General features: G+C 34.8%; 1 protein-coding gene across 4 annotated transcripts in view; it reads left to right on the forward strand.

Annotated features, from left to right (window-relative positions):
• VRK2 (vaccinia related kinase 2) overlaps nucleotides 1-24,566 on the forward strand; it is a 99,158-nt gene that overhangs the window by 12,364 nt on the left and 62,228 nt on the right. For 3 of the 4 annotated variants that reach the window (XM_018055275.1, XM_018055273.1, XM_018055272.1), the window contains exons 3-7: nucleotides 17,279-17,328; nucleotides 18,003-18,072; nucleotides 20,157-20,244; nucleotides 20,959-21,064; nucleotides 22,241-22,333. In XM_018055275.1, coding sequence (XP_017910764.1) covers nucleotides 17,279-17,328; nucleotides 18,003-18,072; nucleotides 20,157-20,244; nucleotides 20,959-21,064; nucleotides 22,241-22,333 — 407 coding nt within the window. Of the gene's footprint in view, nucleotides 1-7,614; nucleotides 7,634-17,278; nucleotides 17,329-18,002; nucleotides 18,073-20,156; nucleotides 20,245-20,958; nucleotides 21,065-22,240; nucleotides 22,334-24,566 lie in introns of those variants that run through there. The other variant, XM_018055274.1, reaches the window with a different exon arrangement.

Consider the following 24,566-nt stretch of genomic DNA (forward strand, 5'->3'; position numbering starts at 1 on the left):
CTAGTCTGTTGGGAAAAAATAATTTTCCCAACAGTCATCTTATCTGAGATGAAATTTTGTGCTGTTGGTACTATAACATGTGGCATGTGTGTAAGGGTCTGCCGTTTTAGAGTTAGAGGCCTTATTTTATTTATCTTGAGGAGCTTGAGGGGATGTAAGTTTCTATTCATTCTCTTTCCAAGTATGTTTTTTAAATATAAGAAGCTATATACTTAATCCATAGATTATAGGTTTATTGAGGGAGTCTACTTTGCTAATGCACAGTGCAGAGAGAGTTAAAAAAAATGGACATTATATTAAGATTAAACAGTTTTGTGTTTAGAATGAAATAATTCTACAGAGTAGCATTTAATTGAAGTAAACTTAACAGCAAGTATAAACTTTTGTGGAGAAAATAGATGGGGTTTGATGTTAAATGGATTGACTTATAGGCATGTAAATATATTTTAAAAATCTACTTTTCAAAGAATATAAACACAACTTTAATGGAAAATAAATTGTTGGTATTTCTATTAATCCAAGTGAATGAAAGATTTGATTAAGAGTTTTGTACATAGTCAGAAGCTTTTGTTATAGTTTCTGGGCATGGGTGTTTTATATTTGAGATCAGGAATTTTCTGTGTAATTAGTCTTGAGATTCAATGTACATTTTTAATATCAGACAGACAATGGCTTCAAAGAGACAGCAGTGCTGCAAAGGAGCAAGAAAAGAAGGCCAAAGTTGACACACACAGAGGCAAAACAGTGTAGGAAAAATCAACACGTTTTGCAAAATCAATCATTGAAAATGTGTCAGTGTTCAGGAGACTGTCTTTAATTTGCAATCCAAGTGAAAAAGAGTATTTAAATATGAGAGGCAGTATTATTGAGCCCAGCATGCCTGCTACCACTTGTTTGACTAGCTCAGAATAGAACACTGAGAGGCAAGGGCTCAAAGTTAAATGAACATTTATACATTTTAAAATCAAATGAAAGATTCAGAGTATATTCATGAATTAATTTTTTTTTTCAGAACCCTAAATTTAATCAGCTGGAATTACTTTTAAAGTGCCATTCTATTTAACTTTTGGGAATGATGAATTTGCCTTTTAATAGGAGTGCTGTATTTTATCATGAAGATGAAACAAACTGTCTTTTGTTAATTATTCCCCAGAGACACTGGCCATTTTTCTCTCCTATGCTTAGTGTGGAGTAAAGGCAGCTTCCTGCAAATTTATATCAAGCAAGAGCAATCGGAAGCTACAACATGTGTGAAAGAGGCTCATGGAAGGCTTAGCATCCATTGTAGCTATTCTGAAGGCCACCTAATGAAATTCACAGAGGTGATGTTAACCAAAGCCTCACTGTGGAGCCGTGAGCACAAGACACAGAGCAATGAAAAGGAATGAAAGCAAGAATCCCTGGTAAAGACTAGCAGATGAGTCATATGTGTCTGGGGCATGCTGCCAGGCATAGTTTCTGAAACCTTTTTTAGGAAATCTTCATCCTCATCCACTACTAATAGAATCTTTTACTCAGTGTGTGCCAAGCTCTGTGTTAAATGCTTCATATGGATTATTTCATTTAGTTCTCCCAGCAGCTTGACAAGGCAGTTTTGAGGCCTAGGAATGTTAAGTAATTTGTCTAATTGTCTTCCATCTCCATTTGAACTCGGGTCTCTCTGCTCTCCTGGTTGGTGTCTTTTGTCAAAGAACACTCTGAATTTATTACTAGCCAGCGAAAGTAGTGACAAATGACATGCCTGTGACATGCTCATTTCTAAAATAACTGAAATATTTAATTGATAGTATTGGCAGCTAATTTAAGAAATATGTTAGCACTGATGCTGATAATAGTGTCATTTTCATTCAGATTGACAACTTGAGGTGTAGAGCATTCATGATATGTTTTTAATATTTTCACAAAATCTGTGAAAGTACATCTGATATTTATAGTAAATCTAATGTTAAGAACTGGAAAAAATACATATACTAAAAATGTACCTAGAACAAACTATTTTTGTGAAAAAAAAAAAGTGAGAATAATCAGTCAGTAGTGCATGCAAACTGATGGGAAAGATTAGATTTTTCTGCTTTAAAAAAATAAGTATGTCGAGTTTATGGGGATATTATGCATTTATTTTGAGGGTAATAAGCAACAAGGAGATCAAAAGAAGCCTCTTTAAATCCCTATGACAGACTTTAATAAGCATCATGTGAAAATAGATATTTTTACAAATATTGAATTGTTTTTGGCATGTCTTTTTTCCATTGGGTAAAATAATTTAAAGATATACTATTTAGAAAACTAAGTCTTTTAAGAAAATTAAAAAAAAAAACAAATACTTGGATAAGTGAAATGTTGATAAAGAATATGTTTCTTTATAGAATTTGTTCATATACCAAAATATTTATAAGTATAGTTTAAAAAAATTATTCAGTCAACATATTATTATACAATAATATTTACCATGTACCCATAGATGACTTTATGAAAAAACTATAACATTTCATGTATAGGCACATCTTTGTTTTTAATGGAGAAGTGATATTTATTAGATATTGTAATGCTAGTTTCATGCTTTGATACTTTTTTCTTGCCAGTATATACATAGCAATGAAAAGAATGAATGAAGTATAATATTACATTAGAGTGCATGTTATTGAGCACTTTTGGTGATAGTTATTAATTTCAGTTTCTGGAGGATGTGAAGAAAAATGCTCTTCATTACACTTCATCATGTTTCTATTAAAAGGTTATGTGTTACACTTCTGACATAGATTTCCAGTATCAAATGTGAGTACTGTATTACAGTTGAGGATGGAGTATTAGTTATATAAACCTTCTGTCTTACAAAGTGTTAGGATGGTAGAAGGAAAAGTAGTAAAACCCACTGAACAATCTCCACGCAATACACTTCCAGACAAATGAAAAGAAAGCCATAGACTAGCCAGGACATGGAAGCAACCTAGATGTCCATCAGCAGATGAATGGATAAGAAAGCTGTGGTACATATACACAATGGAGTATTACTCAGCCATTAAAAAGAATACATCTGAATCAGTTCTAATGAGGTGGATGAAACTGGAGCCTATTATACAGAGTGAAGTAAGCCAGAAAGAAAAAACCAATACAGTATACTAATGCATATATATGGAATTTAGAAAGATGGTAACGATAACCCTGTATGTGAGACAGCAAAAGAGACACAGATGTATAGAACAGTCCTTTGGACTCTGTGAGAGAGGGTGAGGGCGGGATGATATGGGAGAGGGGCATTGCAACATGTAAATTATCACATGTGAAATGAATCGCCAGTCCAGGTTCAACGCATAGTACAGGGTACTCGGGCCTGGTGCGCTGGGATGACCCAGAGGGATGGGAGGGAGTGGGGGTGGAGTTCAGGATGGGGAACACATGTACACCCATGGGGGATTCATGTCAATGTATGGCAAAAACCACCACAATATTATGTTACTTTTTACTTTACAATATTGTAAAGTAAAATAAATAAAACTGAAAAAAAATAAAAGGTTCAAGAAAAAAAAATGAAAGCAAAACAGAGTTGCATATCTAACAGACAGTTGTTGTGTGATGAAAAGGGGAAGAAGAAAAGCTGTAAGACTTCCATGAGACCAGAATTTTCATTCTAGTAGAAAACATTTGAGCAAGCACAGATGTTCTGAAATTAACTAGTTTAATATAAATTGAATGCATTATGGAATCTATGTTAAAAATAAGAGGTTTTTGGTTGGGGAATGACGTTTAAGTTCCTTCTGACCCTGAGAATCTGTGAGATCCTGAAAGATGGTGAGAGATACTAAAACGTGGATAAAGGCTTTAAGGAAAGAATTGACCCAGCTGAACAAAGAGTTAGTTCTGCTATCAATAAGCAAGCAAAATAAATCTAAGCCACAGAAAAATGATGTAAAGGGATCATAATGGTTCTATTATCTGTTTATTTAGTATGATTTTAGAGAATAAGAATATTATATGAAAATGTAAAGACTTGCAAAGTAGAGGCCATGTGGAATGATATAAGGAAGATTTCCCTTATTTGAAACCTAATTTCATCATGAATATTAGTAAGTGTTTCAAAAAGTGAGAGTGGGGCCAAAACTCTTACATAGTAGCTTTTTAAACGTAAAATATATGATTTCAGGAAGGGAGTTCAATAACTACTTCAGCCCTTAATTCATAGACTGACAGTATAAAGAGAGCTAAGAGAAATATGGCTATCATTCCAGTATACTATTTGGCCAAACTGAATTCCTCTTAAGAGAGAAGGAAACAATTGAGGATTTAGGAAATCTGAAATGATTTGATAACAGATTACCACAAAGATAAAGTAGACTTGAAAGTATGTAAGTGAATAAGACTTCCAAGAGATAAGTGAATTATAATATTGAGAAAAGATTGATGATACAAAGTAAAAGTTGAGTGAAAACTGGAGTTATGGACATAATTTTATAATACATTTTGCATTTCTAAAATAGAGTCAAGAACTGTGGTTAGGACTTACAGGATTAAGAGTTAAACAGAAAAGTTATGTATCAACTCGTCAGGCAAGTTCAAAATGTATTTAGTTAATACTAATGAAAACATCTGAATTAGAGTATATCAGTGTGGAGTGAAAATAAATGGATTGAAAGATAGTCTATTATAAGATAAAATAAAATGTGTAATATATACCACAACCAGTAAATAATTAGTGAAGGGGAGCAAAAAAGAATAACAATAATATAAATTTGCAGAGTGGTGTATTATAACTTGTTGTTTGTTGTTCAGTCGTGTCCGACTCTTTGCAGACTCCAGGGACTGCAGCATGCCAGGCTTCCCTGTCCTTTCCCATCTTCCAGAGGTTGCTTAAACTCAAGTCCATTGAGTTGGTGATGCTGTCCAACCATCTTGTCCTCATATCATAATTGTATTATAATCAGTTCAGTACAGTTCAGTTCAGTCGCTCAGTTGTGTCCAACTCTTTGTGACTCCATGGACTGCAGCACAATTGCCAGTTACCACACTGGACAAAAAACTGTCTGAAATCTATTAAAGAATGTCATTGACCAAAACCCCATAACTACTTGCCAAAAGAGAAATACCTGAAAACAATAAAATATTAAGATATTAAAAAATCAAGTTTTTTCATACATGTATAAGCAAAGAGTAAGATGAGCATTTTAAAAAATTATCTTATGTTCTACAGTAAAATACCATTACGAGAACTAGACAAGGACATTGTATAATGGCAAAAGGTTAATAAAACCAAGTGAAAATAAAACGATAGAATTTGATATGGCCAGATTGCTAGTGTTGTATCTTTTTTCCTTAGAGAAAAGAGAAAAAAAAAAAGAAAATCTAGCAGATATTCAAGAAGAACATGTTACAAATATAACTAAAGGTATCATAAACAAAGTCAGGAAATGACTAATCAGTCACCTGTTAGGTCTTCATACTGGTCTCTATGGAACCCAAATATACAGGGAAAAGGAGTAGGGGCTCTGGTCCCTCCACCCATGTTTCAACCTGAGAATTCTGCTTTGTTCTAATCTTTTTATCAGGCTGAAAAGAAATATTTCATTACTAAAAGAGTTTGAAGATAATTGATTATGCTATAATAATTAGTAAGCTCTGACGGTAAAGTGTCTGTCTACAATGCGGGAGACCTGAGTTTGATCCCTGGGTTGGGAAGATTCCATGGAGAAGGAAATGGCAACCCACTCCAGTACTCTTGCCTAGAAAATCCCATGGACAGAGGAGTCTGGTGTCCATGGGGTCGCAAAGAGTCAGACATGACTGAGCGACTTCACTTTCAAAGTTGAATAGTAAAGCTCCCAAAGAAAGGCAATGCCAAAGAATGCTCAACTACTGCACAATTGCACTCATCTCACACGCTAGTAAAGTAATGCTCAAAATTCTCCAAGCCAGGCTTCAGCAATAAGTGAACCGTGAACTTCCAGATGTTCAAGCTGGTTTTAGGAAAGGCAGAGGAACCAGAGATCAAATTGCCAACATCTGCTGAATCATCAAAAAAGCAAGAGAGTTCCAGAAAAACATCTATTTCTGCTTTATTGACTATGCCAAAGCCTTTGACTGTGTGGATCATAATAAACTGGAAAATTCTGAAAGAGATGGGAATACCAGACCACCTGACCTGCCTCTTAAGACACCTGTATGCAGCTCAGGAAGCAACAGTTAGAATTGGACATGGAAAAACAAACTGGTTCCATATAGGAAAAGGAGTATGTCAAGGCTGTATATTGTCATCCTGCTTATTTAACTTATATGCAGAGTACATTATGAGAAATGCTGGGGTGGAAGAAGCACAAGCTGGAATCAAGATTGCCGGTAGAAATATCGATAACCTCATATAGGCAGGTGACACGACCCTTATGGCAGAAAGCGAAGAAGAACTAGAGAGTTTCTTGATGAAAGTGAAAGAGGAGAGTGAAAAAGTTGGCTTAAGCTCAACATTCAGAAAACTAAGATCATGGTATCCAGTCCCATCACTTCATGGCAAATAGATGGGGAAACAGTGGCTGACTTAATTTTTCTGGGCTTGAAAATCACTGCAGATGGTGATTACAACCATGAAATTAAAAGACGCTTACTCCTTGGAAGGAAAATTATGACCAACCTAGATAGCATATTGAAAAGCAGAGACATTACTTTGTCAACAAAGGTCTTTCTAGTCAAGGTTATGGTTTTTCCAATGGTCATGTGTGGATGTTAGAGTTGGACTATAGAGAAAGCTGAGTGCCGAAGAATTGATGCTTTTGAACTGTGGTGTTGGAGAAGACTCTTGAAAGTCCCTTGGACTGCAAGGAGATCTAACCAGTCCATCCTAAAGGAGATCAGTCCTGGGTGTTCATTGGTAGGACTGATGCTGAAGCTGAAACCCCAATATTTTGGGCACCTGATGCAAAGAACTGACTCATTTGTAAAGACCCTGATGCTGGGAAAGATTGAGGGCAGGAGGAGAAGGGGACAATAGAGGATGAGATGGTTGGATGGCATCACCGACTCAATGGACATGGATTTGGGTGTACTCAGGGAGTTGGTGATGGACAGGGAGGCCTGGCATGCTGCAGTTCATGGAGTCGCAGAGTCGGATACAACTGAGCAAGGGAACTGAACTGAAATTTGAATATGCAATTAATAAGAATTTATATTTGGAAGGGATTTAACAGCAGTATCCAGAATAAGTTTTTTTCAACAATTGTATGAGAACTCATTTTGTGTGTGGTGATTTAGTAAATTTTAAAAAATCAGAAGTTTTATATGGTATAGTCTTGGACACAGTGGTGAAAATATGTACCAATATCATATTGCTAGCTTTGTTATTCTCGTATAACCTGCATTCTGTCTCCACAGTTTCTGTGTATTCAAATTGTGTTTATTTGAAGTTCACTTCCCCCTTGAAGTCTATTGTTTTCCTTTTTTACATTTTCTGCCAGAGTTGTATATTGTGTATTTGTTTTCAATAATATTTTTGCCTCTCTTTTGTCAGAGACAAAATTTTGGAGAGTTGACATTGAAGACATGTTGAGTCTCAATTCACAAATATAGTATCTTTCTCCACTTCTGTAGGTCTTTGATTCCTTTCATCACCGTTTTGGCTTCTAGCATATCAATCCTGTACATGGAATGTTAGGTATATATGTTTTTCTTTCTTTTGAAATGTTTAATGCTATTGAAAATGATACTGCTTTTGTAATTTTGTTTTCCAATTGTGCATTATTAGTGTATAAAAATACAATTGATTTTTCTTTTTGACCTCATCTTGGTAAACTTGCTTATTATTTCTAGAATGTTTTTTTTCAGATTCTTTGGAATTTTCTATATAGTTAATCATATGATCTAGAAGTAAGGACCACTTTATTTCTTCCTTTCCAGTCTGTGTACTTTTTGTTTCCTGATGTTTTGCACTAGCTAGCACTTCCAGCACTTTATTGAGTAGGAATGGTGAGAGTGGACATCCTTGACTGTTCCCAGTTTAAGGGAGAAAACATTCAGCCTCTCATCATTCATAATAATACTGCCTATATGTTGTTTCTAGATATTCTTTTTCAAGTTGAGGAAGCTGTCCTTTACTGTCCGAGAGTTTTTATCTTGAATGGATATCAGATTTTGTCAGACACTTTTCCTGCATCACTTGATGTGATCATTTGGGGTTTTTTACATTCTTAATATGGTAGGTGACATTAATTTCTTATTTATTTTATTTTTTATTTTGCATCAACATGAGAAGAGGCTATTGGTCTGAGTAGTTTTCTTTTTCTTTCTTTATGGTTTTTTTCCCCCTCTTCTATCTCTTTCTGGTTTTGGTTTTATGGGTAATGCTGGCTTCATAACATGAGTTGTGAATTATTCTCTCCATTTTTGCTTTTTGGAAAAGAGTATACAGAATTGATGTTACTTCTTTTCCATGTGTTATGTAGAATTTCACAGTGAAGCCATCTGGGGTTAGAGATACCTTTTTTCCTGAACAATGTTTGTTTGTTTTAAAGCTTGATTTCATCTGGTACTTGTTCGGTTATTTGTTTCATTTCAGGTAGCTTTCACTAGTTTGTGTTTTTAAGCAGTTGTTTCATTTCATCTAAGTTGTCAAATTTCTGTCTATAGAGTTGTTCATAATACTTGTTTATTATACTTTTAATACTAGTTTCTGTAGTGACATTCCGTTTTCATTCCTAGTATAAGATCACTTTTCTCTCTTTGTTTTCTCTTTTGTTAGTCTTGATATCTTTTTATTGGTCATTTCAAAGACACAGCTCTTGGTTTTGTGACTTTACTGTATTTTTGGTTTTCAGTTTCACTGATTTCTGTTTTTATCTCCTTTCTTCCATTTGCCTTGGGTTTGGTTTGTTCTTTCCTTGGTTCCGTCAGATGGAAACTTACTTATTTGAATCTTTCTTTTGTAGTAAAAGTATTCAGTGCTAAATTTGATTCTAAGTCCTTCTTTGGCAGAACCACACACATTTTGATATGTTGTAGTTGTCTTATATATTACATCTAGACTAATTTAAATTCCTCCGGACCATATTATAATTTTTGCTTCAACTATGAAATACATTTTAACTGAAGAAAGGAATAATCCATTGCATTTTCCCAATATTTACTATTTTTTCTCTTTTATTCCTGGTAGTCCACATTTCCTTGTATGATTTTCTTTTCTTTTTTGAATATCTTTGTTTAGCAATTCTTATATAGCAGATCTGCTGGCTATGGCTACTCTTAGTATTCCTCACTTGAGAATGTCTTTATTTAATTCCGGAAAGATATTTTTGCTGGATATTGGATTGACTGTTATTTTCAGCACTTCATATAGTTTGTGACTCTTCCCTCTGGTCTTCAGGGTTTGTGGTGAGAAATCTACAGTAATATGAGTCATTTTACCCTGTAACTAACTGTTTTACTCTAGCTCCTTTCAAGGTTTTTCTTTTAGTTTTCAGCAGTTTGTGTGTATGTGTCTGGGCATCGATTTATTTGGGTTTATTCCAGTGGAGAATTCACTGAACTGTAGGTTTAGGTATCTATAAAATTTGGGACATTTCAGCCATTATTTATCAAATATTTTTCTGCACCACACTCTTTACTTTTCTTCTTCAGGAACTGCAGTATCATGAAGATTTGTTAAATGTTCTGTTATTGCCTGAGATTTTCTTCAATTTTTTCATGTTCTATTTTGCTGTTTTTCAGGTTAGTATATTTTTATTGATCCATCATCAAGTTCAGTGACTCACATGTCATCTCCGTGATCATATTGAACCCAATCATGAGTTGAAAAATTTTTGTTTTGGTCATTGTATTTTTCAGTTCTAAAAGTGTTATTTAATTTTTTCTTTGTATATTCTATGTCTTTGCTGCACTAATCTGACTTTTCCATTTATTCCAAAAGTGTTTGCTGTTACTTTCTGGAACATTTTTATTATAGTTTCTTTGAAGTCTTTATCAGATAGGTCCCAGTTTTGTGTAATTTTGGCATTGATGTCTTGAATTAGTGTGGTGGTTTTGTTACAATTTATTAACTAAAGTCCATCATTTACATTAGTGTTCACTTATATAGTACAGTTTTATGGGTTTTGACAAATGCATGATGTCATGTATCGACCATTATAGTATCATGCAGAGTAGTTTCTCTGCCTGAAGTTTCTCCTGTGTTCTACTTATTTATCCCTCTGCCCTCTGTTTCAGAATGGCATATAGTTGAAATCATACATTATATAACTGTTTCAAACCAGCTTTTGTTTCCTTTGAATATATCCAGAAGTGGAATTGCTAGATCACATGATAGTTCTATTTTTAATTTTCTGAAGAACCTCCGCACTGTTTTCCATAGTGGTTATACAAGTTTATATTCCTTCAAAGGGTTTCGTTTTCTCTACATCCTTACCAGCGTTTGTTACTACTTGTCTTTTTGATAATAGCCATGCTAACAGGTATGAGGTAATATCTCATGGTTTAATTTGCATTTCCCTGGTAATCAGTTATGTTGAGCACTATTTCATGCACCTATTGCCATTTGAATGTTTTCTTTGGAAAAAATCTATTAAAAATAGCCTTTATCCATTTAAAAATTGGGTTATTTATCTTTTCTTGCTATTGAGTTGTATCATTTTTGTATGTTTTGATATTGGATATGTGATTTGCAAATCTTTTATTATTCCATAGGCTGTGTTCTAATTTTGTTGATGGTTTCCTTTGCTATGCAGAAGTTTTTAGTTTTTTAGTTAGTCCCACCTGTGTAAATATTTTTGCTTTTATTGCCTTTGTTTTTGGTGTTAGATCCAAAAGAGTCATTACCAAGACAAATATGAAGGAACCTACCCCCTATGTTTTCTTCTAGATCTTTTATGATTTTAGGTCTTACTCACAAGTCTTTAAATCCATTCTGAGTTGATTTTTGTATACAAGATAACATAGGGGTCCAGTTTAATTGTTTTGCATGTGGCTGTCTAGTGTTCCTAGCACCATTTACTGAAGAGCCTGTCCTTTCCCCACTGTGTATTCCTGACTTCATTGTCAATTAATTGACCATGAATTTATAGGTTTATTTCTGGGCTGTCTGTTCTATACCCTTGATTCATGTCTGCTTTTATACCAGTACCATCCTGTTTTGATTATTACAGCTTTGTAATCTGGTTTGAAATCAGGGGATGTGATGCTTCCAGCTTTGTTTTCCTTGCTGTGTGTACTTTGGCTATTCAGGATGTTTTGTGGTTCCATGTAGATTTTAAAACAATTTCTATGAAAAATACCACTAGAATTTTGGTAGAGATTACATTGAATCTGTATATTGTTTGACTAGTTTGCATATTTTAACACTATTAATTCTTTTGATCCATGAGCACATGATATCGTTCCATTCATTGTGTTTTCTTTCGTCAGTGTTTTAAAGTCCTCTGTGTACACAGTTTTCATATACTTGGTTAAATATATTCATAAGTAATGGATTCTTTTTGACTCTATTGTTTGTATGCTGGAGTCATAAGGATTTTATCCATAGGTGTCATCTACAAACAGATAATTTTACTTTCTTTCTTCCCAATTTGGATGTCTTTTATTTCTTTTTATTGCCTGACTTCACTGGCTAGGACTTTCAGTACTATGTTGAATAAAAGTTGCAAGAGTTCCTTGTCTTGTTCCTGATCTTAAGAGAAAAGCTTTCAGCTTTTTACTTGGGTATGATGTTGGATGTGGGTTTCTCATAATTAGCCTTTGTTAGGTTTGGGTATGATCTTTCATTACTCAGTTTTTGAGAATTTTTGATCGTGAAAGGATTTTGAATTTGTCAAGTGTTTTTTCTGCATCTATTAAAATGATCTTGAGGTTTCTATCCTTCATTTTGTTAATGTAGCTTATCATGTTAATTGATTTGCATATTGAACCATCCTTGGATCCCCAAAATAAATCCCAGTTGATCATGGTATATGATTCTTTAATGTACTGTTGTATTCAATTTGCTAATGATTTGTTGAGTATTTTTGCATGTATGTTCATTAGAGATACTGGTCTGTAATTTTCATGTAGTCTTTGTCTGAACTGATCTTTTCCATTGTCTTTCTAGTTCTGTTTCATTTATTTCCATTCTGGTCTTTATTTCCTTTTTCTACTAATGTTGAGCTTCCTTTTTCTAGTTCTTTGATATGTAAAGTTAGGGTTTTTCATTTTTCATAGTATGAAACTTTATTGTTACAAAATTCCTTCTTAGAACTGTAACCCACAAGTACCGATATGTTTTGTTTCCATTTTCATTTGTCTCAAGTTATTTCTTGATTTTTGAAAAGTTCTTCTTTGAGCCAGTGATTGTTCAAGAGTATATTGTTCCAGTTTCCATATATTTGTGAATTTGCTAGTTTTCTCTTGTAATTGATATCTAGTTTTGTATCATTGTGGTCCAAAAAGGCACTTGATAATACTTTATATGATTTCATTTTTCTTAATTTTGTTACAACTTGCTTCATCACCTAACATGATCTAGCCTGAAAATACCTTTCCTGTGTACTTAAGAAGAATGTATTCTGCTGCTGTTGTTGGACTCTTCTGTGTATGTCTATTAGATTTCTCTTATATAATGTTTAGTTTACATCCATTATTTCCCCATTGATTTCCTATCTGGGTGATCTATCCATTGTTGAAAGTACGGTATTAAAGCCCTATACTATTTTATTGCTATTCCCCCTTTTAGATCTGTTAATATTTGCTTTACATATTTAGGTTCACCTATCTTGGGTACATAGATATTTACAATTGTGATATCCTTTTGATGAAGTGATCCCTTTATCATTATATAATGATCTTACTTGTTTCTTGTTACAGTTTTTCGTTTAAAATACATTTTGTTTGACATAAGTGTAGTTTCCTTTGCTTTCTTTGGTTTCCATTTACATAGAACATCTTTTTCCACCCCTTCACTTTCAATCTTGTGTGTCTTTGAACCAGAAACAAATCTCTTGTAGATGTCATATAGTTGGGTCCTTTTTATTTTTTTATCCATTCAATCACCCTGTCTTTTGATTGGTGATGAAGCCTGCTTTCTTGGTAAAAGTATGGGCAGTTAAAAAATGTTTTATGTCAGGTTGAAAAGAAAATATATTCTTTTTTTTTTAATGTGGACTTTAGATAAAAACTGTTAATTGTATTGTTTCAATTTATTCTTGTTGGTTGCCTATACATTATGAAATTGTATTAAAATCTTCCATGATTTTTCCAGCTTTCTTTCAGCTAATTTCAGCTAATTTGTTTCTTATCTTTTTATTTTATTTCTCTGCATCACTAGGTTTTAGTTGTCTTATAAATAGTATACATTTGTTTATTTTTTGACAACCTTAAAGTTTCTTTCTTTAGCTGGTGAGCTTAATCTACTCAAATTTATTATTATTATTGACATTTTAAAAAAATCAAAGATGTTATTGATTATAATGTACATCATAATTTTATATATGTATATTAAGTCTCCACTGTGTGTGCTGCTAAGTAGCTTCAGTCATGTTCGATGCTTTGCAGCCCTATATACTGTGGCCCACCAGGCTCCTCTGTCCATGGAATTCTCCAGGCAAGAATACTGGAGAGAGTGGCCATGCCTGCCTCCAGGGAATCTTTCTGACCCAGGGATTGAACTCGTGTCTCTTATGTCTCCTGCATTGGCAAGCAGCTTTTTTACCATTAGCGCCACCTGGGAAACCCTAAGTCTCTATTAGATGCTTGAAAGTTCATAATTATCTTCCTCATGAATTGTTATTTTTGTTTATGTAAGATCTACTCTATGGATGAAAGTTTGAGTGACCTCTGGGAGTTGGTGATGGACAGGGAGGCCTGGCATGCTGCAATTCATGGGGTCGCAAAGAGTCGGATATGACTGAGTGACTGAACTGAACTGAAGATCTGCTTTATATGTAATGCCTGACACTGCCCATTAAACTATGACACAGTACCTTTAAAATAATCTTACGTATGGAACACTCAATTGTTGCAGTCTGTGTAAGTCTTTCGTTGCCCATTTCAGAATCTCAAATGAATTTAGTCAAAAGGGAGATTTATTAACTGTGAGTGAGAAGTACAGGACGTTTTTGGCTTTTAGGTATAAGTACTCCAGGGCTTATGCAGTGTCACTAAGGCTCTTTTCTCTCTCTCTGCCTTAACCCTACTTTTCTCAGTTCTGAATTTTATTTTCAGGCTTTATTTTCCATTTACCGGAGAAAAGCGATCACTGATATTTCTAAGATTTTGGTATCCTAAAAGTTTATCATCTGTCTTGTGTTACTTAGTTACATCAACTGCTAGGGAAGACTTTTCTACCTAGTTGAGCACTTTGCTCTTTCTGAACTAGTTATGGTGGCCAGTGGGCTTGTACATTGCAGATCGCCAGGCTTGGTCATGTGCCCAGCTCTGGAATGTAAGGGAGGATACACTATGATCACAGCCCTTCTAGGTCTACATAGATAGTTTGAGGTTGGGTTCCTCAAAGGAAAAATCAGAGAAAGTTTCCAATGGCTAGAAAAGAGATGCTAGGAAGGCAAATACCATGTATGTGTACAATGCATGCCTTTTCAGGTCATCAGACACCCCTTCAGAAATTTAAATGAAGATGTGAAACTACTTTTTTTTTTATTAAATTTTATTTATTTTTAAATGAAACAGATGAATATTTTTAATGATACAAGTTACAATTCACAGAGGATAGATAAAAGATTAATATAAATTAATATAAATAGAAATCTATATTTAAATTATTAATGACATCATTCAACATGCTCCTATTCTTATAGTTTCAGCACTTGATAAAATTTTCTCAGAGAAACATTAATATGTCTCACTATGATTATATTTTTAAGAATTTTCCCTTGTATTTATTCTGATTTTTGCTTTATTTATCTTTGTTTCTTTGTTGTTAGGTGACTACTTTCAATACTGTCACTGTCCATGCTTGATCATTCTTTTCAACTTCCAATAGATCTGTCAGCTGTAACCTACCAAACTGTATACCTTTCCCTCCATGATTAAGTCCTATCAGTTTCACCTTGTGGAATCTCTGGAATCTACTTACTTTTCTTTATCTGCCATTGATACTTGAATCTAATCTACAGTCCTCCCTTTTCTAATCTATCAAAATTAAATCCTTACTGATCTGTGTGTATCTACTCTGGTTCCCCTTCAGCCTGCTTTCCACACTATAGTGTATTGATCTGTTCAGGATGCAAATCTAATTATGTGTTTCCTGGGCTTCCCTGGTGGCTCAGAGGTGAAAGCATCTGCCTGCAATGTGGGAGACCCAGGTTCAATCCCTAAGTCAGGAAGATCCCCTGGAGAAGGAAATGGCAACCCACTCCAGTATTCTTGCCTGGAGAATCCCATGGATGAGGAGCCTGGTAGACTACAGTCCATGGGGTTGCAAAGAGTCGGACACGACTAAGCAACTTCACTTCACTTCTGTCCTAAACGATACCTTAAGCTTTTAAAACTTTTTATGGACAGAAATTCTTAGCTAGATTTTCATCTAGCCCTTTACTATCTCTCCAACTATGCTTGTTCAAGTGTTCCCTTTTATATAAGTTAAATTACACCATCTACCTCATTGTGCCATCTTCCTCTCCCTGTAACACTTATATAATTGGTTTTACACTTTTCTGTGAGTATTTGATGAATGTCTGATTTCTCCATTAGACTATGAAAGCAGATACTTTGTCTGTTTTCTGTCATTATTTAATTTCACTACCTAGAATGTGTTTTGGTTAACAGTAGAATTGTTTAATTAATTAACTGATTATTGTAATGAGACCTCCTTGATCACTAGGACAATTTATTTGTTCACTGTCCATCTCCATGAGCCTTCTGGTCAATTGATTTTGAATTTAGGCCCTCCAGTATAATCTGACTTGAAAGTTTATAGAGAATATTGTATAGCTATCAAATGACAAGTGTGGGGATGATTCAAGTGTTGTGTCAACACATGATTATGTTCATGTGAAATCATATGAAGAGAAGATTCAGATTATAAAGTGGTAAACGTATATGGATTGAAATCAGCAAAGAGTAAGACATTGGACTAGTTGGATATTTTTTCCCCCACTTTCAATGTAATAAGTTACATATCGAATCGAATTAAAACTCTCGGTTTCCTTTTGGGCTTTTATGTTTCTTATGTTTTGCTGTTCTGGCAACTTGCTTTCAGAATAGAAGCAGGAAGTCTCTACCAGCTTCTACCTCAGGAAGCAAAGACCATTCAGTTCAGTTCACTCGCTCAGTCGTCTCTGACTCTTTGCGACCCCATGAATGCAGCACGCCAGGCCTCCCTGTCCATCACCAACTCCCGGAGTTCACTCAAACTCAAGTCCGTTGAGTTGGTGATGCCATCCAGCCATCTCATCCTCTGTTGTCCCCTTCTCCTCCTGCCCCCAATCCCTCCCAGCATCAAGGTCTTTTCCAGTGAGTCAACTCTTCACATGAGGTGGCCAGAGTATTGAAGTTTCAACTTTAGCATCAGTCCCTCCAAAGAACACCCAGGACTGATCTCCTTTAGAATGGACTGGTTGGATCTCCTTGCAGTCCAAGGGACTCTCAAGAGTCTTCTCCAACACCACAATTCAGTAACATATCTAAAGAAAAAAAAAAAACAAAAACATCAATTCTTCGGCGCTCAGCTTTCTTCACAGTCTAACTCTCACATCCATACATGACTACGGGAAAAACCATAGCCTTAACTAGACGGACCTTTGTTGGCAAAGTAATGTCTCTGCTTTTGAATATGCTATCTAGGTTGGTCATAACTTTCATTCCAAGGAGTAAGCGTCTTTTAATTTCATAGTTGCAGTCAACTTGTTTTTACTTTATTCTCTTTCAAACTGGATTTACTTTAGAATTTTGCCAAGTAAAAGTTGTTTTGAAGTTTCTACTTAAGATGAATCAGTTTTCACTTTGAATTATCATAGATTTTAATTTAGCAAAATGGAGTGAATAGATTATACTGTATATCATTTTGGGGTTTAATGCTATATGTCTAGAAAATAGTTTCCCCTGCATTTGGATCTATGTGATCAATATAATCTACTGGTTTCCATGTTTGCATATTTGAATATGGTTTATGGTAAAGAGTGTAGGCTATGGTGTCAGATTTGAATTTCAGTCCCCAGTCTGCTACTTAGTGAGCAGATTATTCAACTTGTTAAACCTTAAGAAGGATCTTGTATAAAACAGAGGTGGTACCATAAGAGGTTCTTAGCACAGTGTCTGGGACGTAGTAAACAATCAGGAATTGGAAACAACCATTTTTTTTCCCCTCACTGTCTTTGTTTTGCAGCTTTCCCCACAAATAAACCAGATAAAGATGCAAGACATGTAATAAAAGTGGTAAGTATTGCTCTTAAATTGATGTTTCACATACATTTGACTTTTTTATTTTCTGCTTTATTTCATTTTTGTAAAAATGTTTTTCATCTTAGTCTTCATGATTTTATGATCAATACAACAAACATTATTGTATAATTTTACATTATAAAAATTTAAAGAGTAGGGAATTTTGTTCTTCTTCATTGACATTTATCATCCTTGTGTCTTATCTAGATATCTACCTTCTCCTCTTTTCCTCTCTGTTCTAGATGGTGAAGTCCATATGGCAGGAATGAGGTTTTATTTGTGATTGCATCCCCTGTGCCTAGTATAATTAATGAAATATAGGAGAAACTCAGTAAAGTATCATGTATGAATGAACCACCAAGGTAGTTTGCAGTGTATCCACCCTGTTTTGCATGTTAGTACACATGAGTGTCTGTGTATGTGTACAATTTTGTGTTTTTAGTAAGTTCTTTCCATAAGAAGACTGCTTTCATGTGTAAGACTGTATAGTGATAGCATTACAAAATGTTAAAAATTAGATTCTTTATTTAGTGAGAAAATCTTGAGATTTTTATGATTCAGGTACTATTATTTATTATATATGTATACTTGTATTTCCACATTTGAAGTACCAATTCCATCTTTAAAATTTTTTTTCTAATAAAATCAATTGTTCTTTTCTTTTATAGGAATATCAAGAAAATGGCCCATTATTTTCAGAACTTAAATTTTATCAAAGAGCAGCAAAAAAAGACTGTAGTAAGTAAAATAAGTAAAGTAAGCTACTTCCATATGTATGTTTGCTAAGGGGGAGTCAATATTTTTGTCTTTTTCTGGCCTTATGGAAAATTTTTTTCAATTGGAAATTTTTATTGTAAAATGATCAGTTAATTGTTATGTAAAAATGACAGAGGTATATAAATAGTGATATTATGTACATAATGGGTTATATATTTCAAATCGAAGTTATTTGTTACCTTACATAAAATGTTGGATTGTTGATCGAAGCCACCGAGAGTTCTTCAGGTGTAAAAGATAGGATGAAATTATTTCTTTTGCAAAAAACCATTTGGCAAGAAAGGATATAAAGAAAAGACATTAAAATGGGCAGTAGATTATAAATTAAAGGAATGACCATACAATAGATTAGGCCAAACCGTATGAAAATGATAATAAACATTAAGATGATTTAGAAAATAAGTTAAAAATGTTGAAAATTTGTATGTTGGGAAATTAATTGGAGCTGAATATCAGATGTAAGAACTACCAGTTAGAGGATTAGACTATGAAATAAATATGAGAAAGGCTAAGAAGAATAAAAGTGTTTTGTAAAAACAATATGATACAGATGGATTTGTAAAGCTTGAAGGAAATTGATATGAGTAATGCCTATATAATCAAGGTCATTTACATTATGTTTAGGAAAAAGAATGATGAGTCTCACCTCAATAATTAACTTTGTTTTCTTTAATAAAACCTTCTGAACATCAAGACTGTAGTCTTTACTAACTGCTTAAACTATGTCAGAGTGACAAATAGAATCCATTAAACTTCATTGTTTATCAGTAGAGCTGTCTTAAACATTAAGCATATTTGGTAGAAAAGTGAAAAATTAAATAAGCTGCCTGATTATTTAAGTGAATTTGTTGTGTTTTTTTTTTTTAACAAAATTTAATCAAAATAGTTTCTGTACAATATAGTCTCAGAGTAAGATGATTCTCCTGACCAATTTCTGTTTTCAAAAAACATCTTACTTTGGCTCTGCCAGGTCTTTGTTGCTACTTGGGCTTTTCTCTAATTGTAGGAGTGGGGGCTATCTCTATTTGCTGTGCACATTATGGTGGTTTCTCTTGTTGCTGAACATAAGCTCTGGGGTGCATGGGCTCAGTAGTTGTGAGGCAGGGGCTCAGTTGCTCTGCGATAATGTGCAATCTTCCTGGACCAGGGATTGAACCTGTGTCTGCTGCATTGGCAAGTGGATTCTTTCCCACTGAGTGACCAGTGAAGCCCCCCCCTTTTTTTTTTTTTTTTTTTTTGCTACTCTGGTTTTAGGTTTTTAGTAATAAGAAAGAAAAAGCTGTCTTTCTACTGCTCCTTTGGTAGTTGTCATATTTTTTTTTTAATTTAAAAATTTAACAAGCCTATAAGGGAATGAATTTTGTTAATGGATAGAAACATTTGGATAAATAGTGTGTCCTCAGCTGCTCAGTCGTGTCCGACTGAGAACCCCATGGACTAGCCCACCAAGCTCCTTTGTCCATGGAATTTTTCAGGCATGAATACTGTAGTGGGTTGCCATTTTCTGCTCCAGGGGATCTTCCTGACTCAGGGATCGAACCTGTGTCTCTTGTGTCTCCTGCATTGCAGACAGATTCTTTACTACTGTCCCACCTGAGAAGCCCCCATGCTACACTTGATCTTAGCTAATAGGGTGAGAAGCAATAAATGATATCAGTGAATTTTATGACTGACTATTTTTGTTTTTGTTGCATATTCTATTTATTTATTTATTTATTTTTGGAATATAGTTATTATACAATATTGTATTAGTTTCTTCTGTACTTTCTTTAGATTCTTTTTCCATATAGATTATTAGAGTATTGAGTATAGTGATTATGACTTTTTAAATGTTAGAAATCTGTATTATGTATTTAATATTGTCTGTTAATTATTGCAATAAATAAAATTTGAAACTATTAGCTAGATATATTTGATTTAAAAAAATATTTTTAGGAAGGTCTAATGTCTATTTGTTAGCTAAATAAGTTTAAGCATCAACACAAATGTAAGAAATACCTTTCTAAAAATATATATATTTTTTCCTGTTAAATTTGTCTTTACAGTCAAAAAATGGATAGAACTCAAAAAGCTTGATTATTTGGGAATTCCTCTGTTTTATGGATCTGGCATTACTGAATTCCAGGGAAAAAGGTAAAATGGAATTACTATCATCAGATATTGTCCTGTAACTATTTCTTATGTGGTCTGTTAGTTATTTGTAGCTATATAGCTAGTTACCTCAAATGTAGTGGCTTATAATGACAAACTAATATTATCTTAGTTTCTGTGGGTCAGTTATCTATGTAAAAATGGCTTTCCTAGATAGTTCTGGCTCAGGACTTCTCATGAGGATGTAGTCAGATGTCTTCTGGCTATAGTCATCTTGACTGAGGAAGCTCACTCATGTGGCTATTGGCAGGCCTAAGAAGATCTGATTCTAAATTCACTCATGATTGTTGGCAGGCCTCACTTCCTCACTATGTAGGTCTCTCTGTTGGCTGCTTGAGTGTCAAAAAGACATAGCAGCCAGCTTCCAGTAATTGAAAGAGAGGACAAAGAGCACACATCAAGAAGGTAGTAGAATCAAAATAAATTAAGTTCAAGACTAATTTAGAAAGACTCCTCTTTTCATGATCTAAGACCATGTAAGTGGCTCGGCACAGCTTGCTCTTCTACTCAGAAACTATCTGCAAAGTAAATACTGCAAAAGGCCAAGATTATTAATATACATTCATTCTCAGTTAGTTCAGATTGGATCATTCTTCACTGTTAGGTTGGGGGCATTTTTCTGTTGTTTCAAATTCATAAATGGACAGTTTCTGCATTGCCGTTTTAACATCTCCTTTTGACTTCTCCTTCTTATAGTTACAGATTTATGGTAATGGAAAGACTGGGAATAGATTTGCAGAAGATCTCAGACCAGAATGGTACTTTTAAAAAGTCAACTGTCTTGCAGCTAGGTATCCGAATGGTAAGAAAGAATGACTTATTTCCCATGCTCCATTTTCAGATTATTTACTTGTTACGACATACAAGTTGTTGCCCTTTGTGGAATTATCAGAGAATGAAGGATTATTGCCCTAGAAATGTCAGTTATTGAGAGTAGATGCTATTTTGGTGAAATTGATAACAGTGGGCTCTGTAAGTGACAGAATGTGCTGTGTTTGGCACTACAAACTCAATTAGGCTTTGGTTCTACTGATTTTTTTTTTTCCCCCTCACAGCTTTGTTTTACATACCAGGACAAGCTTGCATTGCTATAAGAATAACCTCTCTTTTGTCAGTTATTTTTATGAAAATCACACATGTGATAAGGGGGTGCTATAAAGTTTTTATTATGAGTTTGAGATGGTGGCAGTCATTAATGTGGCAGTGAATAATATCAGTATATACTTTGCCAAATAGGAAGCAATGAAATCTTACCAGCACCCATGCACACATTTTGTTTGTACCACATATTTGTCTTATTGGTGTTTGGTTTGCCTAAGCTTCATTTTATTTTTTCCATTTTAGATAGAATGTGACGACTACTGCCAGGTTGGGATGTGGCAAATAGAATTCATTAATTTTCCCACTCATCCTCTAGCCAGCCAGCAGATGTTTTTTGAGCACTAGGTGTAGGTAACATGCAAGTCTCAAGGGCTTCAGAGAGGAAGCATAGATGTTTTCTGTTGCTCTACAGAGGGAGAATGGCTTTCTCTGTGGTAATGGACATGGTGTTTTGTTCTGGGGGCCTCAAAATTTACTTAATAATTATTGCTTGAGTGAGGAGTTGCTGAGTGGGCGTCATGATTATTTCACTTCAGTTCTCCGATTTTGCTATGTTTCTTCTCTTTGGACAGAAGATTTGGGCATCAGACTGTTGGGAGTGTAGCATAGGTATTGCTGAATCTTGGCTTCTTTTCTATCACAGGTGCCCTTAAAACATTAAAACATTTGGTGTTCAAGAATCCTTTTATGCAACTTTTCCTCAGGATGCGTGACCAGAACATGTGATAATTTTAGAATAGATAAATGCAGTTGGGAAATACATCACTTTGTAATTGTTAACATGAAAAAAAAAAGTGTTATTTTCTATTCAAAATGTTCAGATTGATCATGAGTTCTAAATTGACATCAATATAACTGTATATATTTCTTTTCACAGTTGGATGTACTAGAATATATACATGAAAATGAATATGTTCACGGTGATATAAAAGCGGCAAATCTACTCTTGGGCTACAGAAATCCAGATCGGGTAAATACAGTATTAAGCTGTTGCCTTCAGTAAGGATCCTCAAAGTACCATACTGACACAGACATTCAGAAAACAAACTCCTAACTGGGAAGAGTTTGCAAATGAGGACTTAACATGATGAGTGTTATAATTTATCTTATCTTGCTTATCTAATTTAATGCATTAAATTAATAAGTAGGGCTTCCCTGGTGGCCCAAATGGTAAAGAATCTGCCTGCAGCGCAAAAGATTTCAGCTTCAATCCCTGGGTTGGGAAGATCCCCTGGAGAAGGAAATGGCAACCCACTCCAGTATTCTTGCCTGGAGAAGTCCATTGACAGAGGAGCCTGGCAGGCTAGTCAGTGGGGTTGCAGAGTCAGACACAACTGAACAACTTTCACTTTTTGAAATAATATGAGGAAACTGAGATTTGGTTCAGTTCAGTTCAGTCACTCAGTCGTCTCCAACTCTATGTGACCTGATGGACTGCAGCACGCCAGGCTTCCCTGTACATCACCAATTCCCAGAGCTTACTCAAGCTCATGTCCATCAAGTCGGTGATGCCATGCAACCATCTCATCCTCTGTCGTCCCCTTCTCCTGCCCTCAGTCCCTCCCAGTATCAGGATCTTTTCCAGTGAGTCAGTCTTTGCATCAGGTGGCCAAAGGATTGGAGTTTCAGCTTCAGCATCAGTCCTTCCAATGAATATTCAGGACTAATTTCCTTTAGGATTGACTGGTTTGATCTTTTTGCAGTCCAAGAGATTCTCAAGTGTCTTCTCCAACACCACAGTTCAAAAGTATCAGTTCTTCAGTGCTCAGCTTTCTTATAGTCCAGCTCTCACATCTGTACATGACTACTGGAAAAACCATATCTTTGACTAGATGGACCTTTGTTCACAAAGTAATGTCTTTGCTTTTTAATATGCCAACTAGGCTGATAGCTTTTCTTCCAAGGAGAAAGCGTCTTTTAGTTTCATGGCTGCAGTCACCATCGTCAGTGATTTTGGAGCCCAAGAAAATAAAGTTTGTCAGTGTTTCCATTGTTTCCCCATCTATTTGCTATGAAGTGATGGGACCAGATGCCATGATCTTAGTTTTCTGAATGTTGAGCTTTAAGCCAACTTTTTCACTCTCCTCTTTCACTTTCATCAAGAGGCTCTTTAGTTCTTCTTCACTTTCTGCCATAAGTGTGGTATCATCTGCATATCTGAGGTTATTGATATTTCTTCCAGCAATCTTGATTCGAGCTTGTGCTTCATCTACTTGGTGGGGGGTATTAAATAATTTGTTAATGGTCACATAGTAGCTGGGTAAGGATTTGAACTTCTGAGCAAGTATAAACAAAGAACTAACAAAATTAAATGAGAGAAGGGATGGGTTTATACAGAGAAAAATAAAAGCTGTCACCTTGGTTCCTCTTCCACTGTATAAACAATTAAGTTTTTAATAGAGCTACTTTCCCAATATAACTTTCTGTGAAGATGGAAATATCCTATATGTTACTGTTCAGTGTGGTAGCCATTAGCCACATGGGCTATTAAGCACTTGAAATGTGGCTAGTACAATGTCAGTGCTGATGAGGACGTGGGGCAGGAGGAACTCTAATTCACTGCTGGTGGGATGGCCACTGTGGAAGACAACTGGGCAGTGTCTTACAAAACTGAACATGTTATAACATATGATCTGGCAGTTGAATTCATTGGTATTTACACAAAGAAGTTGAAAACTTATATCCACACAAATACCTACATGAGATGTTTATAGCAGCTTTAGTCAAAGTTGCCAAAACTTGAAGCAACCAAGATGTCCTTTAATAGATAAATAAACTAGTTCATCTAGACAATTCAGTATTACTTAGCGTTAAAAAGAAATGAGCAGTTAAGGCATGAAAAGACATGAAGGAAGCTTACATGTGTATTACTAACTGAAAATCTCTGTAATTCAAATTATTTAACTTTTGGAAAAGGCAAATCTATGAAGACACCAAAAAGGTCAGTGATTGCCAAGAGTTAGAGGGAAGGGAGGGATGAACAGGTGGAGTACAGAGGACTTCAGGGAAGCAAAACAATCATGGATAGATGTCATTTTACATTTGTCAAAACTCATAGCATATTCCCACCAAAAGTGAACCCTACTGTAAATTGTAGACTTTTAGTGATAATGTTGCATCATTGTAGATTCTTCCATTGTAATGGATGTGATACTGTGGTGTGGGATGTTGATAGTGAGGAAGGCTGTATTTGGGAGGAGGGA

Source organism: Capra hircus, chromosome 11 (assembly GCF_001704415.2).
Source record: "Capra hircus breed San Clemente chromosome 11, ASM170441v1, whole genome shotgun sequence".
Taxonomy (NCBI): Eukaryota; Metazoa; Chordata; class Mammalia; order Artiodactyla; family Bovidae; genus Capra; species Capra hircus.